At 39.5% G+C, this 5,445-nt stretch overlaps 1 protein-coding gene across 1 annotated transcript in view; it reads right to left on the reverse strand.

Moving 5' to 3' along the window:
• Positions 1 to 5,445, reverse strand: part of slc6a9 (solute carrier family 6 member 9) — a 19,906-nt gene that overhangs the window by 9,444 nt on the left and 5,017 nt on the right. Inside the window, exons 2-6 of the mRNA XM_008433481.1 lie at positions 2,840 to 2,971; positions 2,378 to 2,654; positions 817 to 949; positions 582 to 716; positions 375 to 478 (exon numbers count right to left, since the gene is read on the reverse strand). Coding sequence (XP_008431703.1) covers positions 375 to 478; positions 582 to 716; positions 817 to 949; positions 2,378 to 2,654; positions 2,840 to 2,971 — 781 coding nt within the window. The remainder of the gene's footprint in view (positions 1 to 374; positions 479 to 581; positions 717 to 816; positions 950 to 2,377; positions 2,655 to 2,839; positions 2,972 to 5,445) is intronic.

Consider the following 5,445-nt stretch of genomic DNA (forward strand, 5'->3'; position numbering starts at 1 on the left):
TCCATCAAGAAAGCGGCAAACACTTTTTCACACCACGGTAGGACAACAGGAGATATTTTTCATACCGAGTAGGTGTTTCACTCAGGAAGATGATTGGTGGTACACCACCTCCAACATCCATTTCCTTTTTAAATTATAATCATCTGTAAGTAACCAACTACTAATAGTTATTTTTGGGATGGTAAAAMTCCAAGTTCACCAGGAAACAAGAACCTTAAAAATCCTGAAATGTCCCTTTAACGCAGCTGCAAGTGAATTTTAGTACTTTAGGTAAAATCACCTTGTACCGTTTTTACATTTGTGCTGSACTTTGAATKAATTTTTTTWAAATTACKGCACCACTCCTTCAAATCGTGTTTTTCGTCAGTCTTTACCTGAAACAGTTGTTGTGGAACTTGTTATAAGAAGCCATYGTGATGAGGCCGCCCCAGGCACAGCCCAGGGAGTAGAAGATCTGCGAGGCAGCGTCTCCCCACACCTGCAGGGAGAAAACCACAAAGAAACAGAGGCAATGCCAGGAAAAATAAAAATAAAACACTTCAATTTAAAATAAATATTTTCCAAGTTAGATCAGTACGTACCTTTGCATCAAGAACCTTCTGCCACTGTGGAGTCAGGTAGTACTTAATGCCGTTTATAGCTCCGTCCAACGTGATCCCACGGATGAACAGAATAGTCAAAACGACATAAGGGAACGTGGCTGTGAAATACACCACCTGCACATGGACACAGTCGACACGGAGAGCTGCTGAAATCGGTTGAAATGCTTCACCTGCAAATATGAGAAACGCTGTGAATTTATACTTGTGACCTGACCTTTCCTGAAGACTTCACGCCCCTGATGAGGCAGAGGAAAACCACGAACCAGGAAACAGCCAGGCAGCCCAGGATGGGGAGGCGGACCTCCCCGAAGTTTCCTATGTCATCAGAGATGTTCAGTACATAGTGCCTGAAAGGAAAAGTCAACGAATGATCAAATGGTCGACACGTTTCATTTACTATTTCCCAAATCTGATGTTTCCATATTGTAGAATAACAAAGGAGGCTACCACAAATTAGCTGTTCTCCATCCATGTCTTCTCACATTTTGCTACGCAACAACCAGAAACTTCAAAGTGTTTATGCACTTTATTTTTACTGACATTTTCTGTTTCTCAACAGAATATTGTTTTATTTCCTGGTACTAGGCATGGCTTTCTACCCAGGCCCCTGAGTTAGTTTATATGTAAACTGGAGCCAGTAGTTTAACACGTTAATTTCAATGGATTAATTACATAGATTTTAACATGTTGAAATGTTTTCAACACAATAATTATTTTCCCCTTTTTTGCTGGAACCTCTGTATTTGCGTGTTTCTGGTGCTCCTGTAAACCTGACGCACAAGTAGCGTCCGCTAACAACAGCGACTGACGACAAAGTCGCTTCTCTTGGTCCGCTGGGGGYTCACTTTTGCTTTGAAAAACTTTCTGATGGGACGCTGGAGAAGAATATTGTTGCGTGTAAGTTGTGGAAAAAGAAGTTTGGCTAAAATCGCATCTCAATACAAAACGTATTGCAGCAACACAGACGTCCAAAATGCTAACGTTAGCGTCAACAGTACACATTTTAAAGCAGTGTTTCTTTTACACTTCTGATGAAAATGTGATTAATTTTGATTAATTAATTAAGTACAGACCCTGCAGTTAACTTTATTAAAACTATATTTCTTTACTCAACAACGGCCTTCTTGTCTTTATTCTATAAAGGATCTGAAATTAAAATCACATAGATGTATTATTATAGCTTACTTATAATGTAAATAAAATTGAGAGCTGGTGAGTCTGAATACAAATCCACAGCCTAACATTTCATACTTGAATCTGAAATTGCAATTTAAAATAATGCACCACTTTCAGTTTTTCCTTCACATGATTTGTGGCTGTAGCCTGAAGCAGTGGGAAAACATTTCCAARGGTCTAAATACTTTCGTKAGATGCTGTATGCCACTTGTCCTGATGTAATCCAACACTGTCCAAATGTCGAACCTTTASTCACATCTTGTTCAAATATTTGACGACTGCCAGCAAACACGAGCTGTGTTCAATGCAAACTTATCTTGTGTAATTTCTGGTGTAATTTCATTTCGATCGGCATAAATAGAATAATCCTGTAGGGCTCAGTCGACTGAGGTTAGCTGGTCGTTGTGTTTTACTGTAGTGATGAGTACAGATAAAAGTTGTTCAGTCAGCAAGACGTCTTCGGCATACCAACTGTGGATTGCTTYGCAAGGCTTTGTGCAATTACATTTGCACAGACAAGAAAGAAAACGCTAATTTCTCTCTGCATCAGAAAAAAACYTTTGTAATCTTAGTTTGAATTTGCAGCAACTCGATCTTACTTCCAGTACTCCTCGCTGGGGCTGGTCCTCTTGGTGCGGTTGACCACCTCCGTCACCCCGGCTACTAGGCTGGTRGTGGCGTTCACCAGGCTGCCGTTCAGCTGGGCGCCGCTGCCGACCACCCCGCTGCAGTCCGGCGTGTTCCAGGGGTTGTTGCAGTACGTCCAGGGCAGCAGGTTCGTCATGGACATGAAGAAGTAGTAGAAGGCGATGCATATGACCACATTGTAGTAGATCCCGATGTAGGTGGACACCACCATCATGCCGTAACCAACWCCTGAACGGGGAGAGGAGAATTWAAAAAATACAAAAATAAAGGCGTGAAACGTCCTGCAGWCGTGTCAATCAACATTTTTGCATCACTGACTAGAAATGTCGTGTGCTCACAACTCTTCTTTTGTCCCGTTTGCTTAGTTCATTTGCAAAACCAAAAGTTGGACRAAAACACATTTGAACGCTTACCTTTGAACATCGGGCTAATCTTCCAGACACCCAGACAGCCGAGGCTGGCAAACTGACCGAAGGATAACTCGAGAAAGAAGAGAGGGATGCCGCAGAATACCAACATGATGAAGTATGGCAGCATGAAGGCACCTGTGGAGACACAAGGGGCGAAAAGTCAAGATACGATATTTCATCTGATTTTACAGGTAATTAAAAAGAACTAATTGCATAAATGCTGCCACGAATTTCAATTTGCTATCCAAATAACAGAAAGATCTAGAAGGGAGCAACCGTGAGAGGCAATTTATGCACTGCATCATTAAACATTGCATAAGTACAAAGGAGGTGTTAGGGGGRTAAACTGTTGTTAAAGTAAAGCAATTTAGCTATGAGTYMAACTAAGCTTCATAATTAGTAGGCGGAGGTCTGGTAGKTTGTGACTTTTACAGAACCCAAAGTCCATCCATTTCTTATTGCTAGGTTACCAGAATTAATCAAAGATATATAGAAAATAGCTGATTTCAATCGAACTGCAGCAAMAAGCTTCAGAACRACGTGAAAATGACTACGTCTATTTGTGTAAAGGTGGAGCCCTGCTCATGTCTGAACATAAAGTTGAAAACGGTRAACGTTTCTCCATAAACTGTAAGCWTTRCGGTAGAGTTCAAAGAACTTTATGCTGATTATGGATAGTCTGCCTCCTACTTGCTTCGCAGGACAGAGCAATTCTGACTTCAGAGAAAAATCAATAATGATTTGTAAGGCCACAGACCAACAATTACCACAGGAATCAATTTTCAATTGAGCCCAGAAAAGACTAATTGTAATGCATTATAATTTTAAGATACTAAAAAAGTTGCAGTTTCTATTGTAAAAGAACGAATCACAYTTTTCATCCATCTTTTAGGGTCAGACAACATAAGGTCCGTCCAYTCTTGCTAAGAATCGGATATTAGCCTCCCCACGTTAACATATATTTCTATGACACCCTAAGTGTCAGATTCTACAAGACCATCGCCGCTTACAATGCACAGACTGTGTGAAATAGTTACCAAATACCGTAAACTAACAAAAAAACAAGAAAAAAAAACATCACAGAAAGTGTCAATTATTTGTTTGTATGTTTTTTTTTGGTATCAGTCCTCTAATCATGTCAGTTGTAAAAACCATCCATGTCAAATGCAAAATGACTTAGAAAATGACTGTAAACCAAAGCAAGATCTTCGTTCTTATTCTTACAACCTATTACAAGTTTGTACAGAACACATTTGTGCACATATGTAATAATTGTGTACAATCAAATACATTTTATTTTTATCAAAGTCCTTTTTTCAGACTAAAACTAACAGAGGAGGAATATTCCTCCAACTWTTGTACTTAACAGCTTTGCATAAACATTCACATCACTTGCTGACTTAGAAATGCCAACCCAAACAAGATTCCTCCCCAGCACTGTGGCGCCTGCAGATTTAATGTTTGAACGTAGTCAAAAACTGGTAACTGTAGTTGGAAATATGTTTGTCCTTGTAAATTTGCAATTGGATATTTGTGGGAGGAACTCATATTTAGATAGTGAAATGTGGAGTTAATAGCACATTTTAGTGGACTTAGAGCTGCATGTCCGAATGCGACTGCTTGTCCACTTTATGAATAATAAAATTAAATTTTGGTCTCAAGCACTAATCTTGACATTTATCTCCCTGGAAACATTTCTGAGAGATGTTTGAGACAACAAATTCAACAGGATCCAAATGAAAAAATAGGATCCAAACAGGAACCAAAAAAAATTTTTTTTCCCAACTTTATCCTATTTCTTAATTTCTTCAAGTTGATGAACCAGGTACGTGTTAATTGCAAGTCGACTCGTTTTACTTTTGAAAAGAAATCAAACCTGCATCWTCTACTTAGCAGGAATACATAGCACTCCAAGTAAAAGGAAACAGAGCAAGTAAGCAAAGCTAAACCTCATCTGTGTTGAGAACATGTCATGAAGGGTCAGTAAATGTCCAGCTGAGGCCGTCCAGCCATGCTCAAGCAGAAATTAGACACCCAACCGTGAGAAACATCTGTATGTGTGTTTTCKGGTGTAATTTGTCGTACCAGCTGATCCAGGGCAAAGTCAGAAACCTCGTCACTACGGCTAAAGAGTCGGCCATCTCCTGCATGCTACACAACATCTACCGACACATGCAGAGTCAGGGCATGTGAACGCAGMTCTCTACCAAGATCCCACCTGTGCGTCAGATACATGAAGTACAACCGCTAAACAATCTAGGAGTGAAGGTTTGTGGCTGTAATTGTGATTAAATTCACTTTATACACGGGTTAGTTGACTTCTGGACTGGTTCTGCTGGATTTTGTTTACTGCTATGAGAGTAGAAGGAGCTACTTACACATGTACACCACACTTTTCAGATTTATTTTTTTATGTTAAAATTCAAAAGAATACCATAGTGTATATTTTTTACAAGGTAATGCTTCTGTAACAGTCGACACACTGGGCATGTTTGAAATGCTGTGGTTAAATTGTAAACGGAGATTAAATGAAATTAGGCAAATTTAATTAAATGTCTTTCAATCTTCTATCATAGATATACTGCACAGTTTGGTCCTTCTCCTCTTCT

The sequence above is a fragment of the Poecilia reticulata genome, linkage group LG17, assembly GCF_000633615.1.
Source record: "Poecilia reticulata strain Guanapo linkage group LG17, Guppy_female_1.0+MT, whole genome shotgun sequence".
NCBI lineage: Eukaryota > Metazoa > Chordata > Actinopteri > Cyprinodontiformes > Poeciliidae > Poecilia > Poecilia reticulata.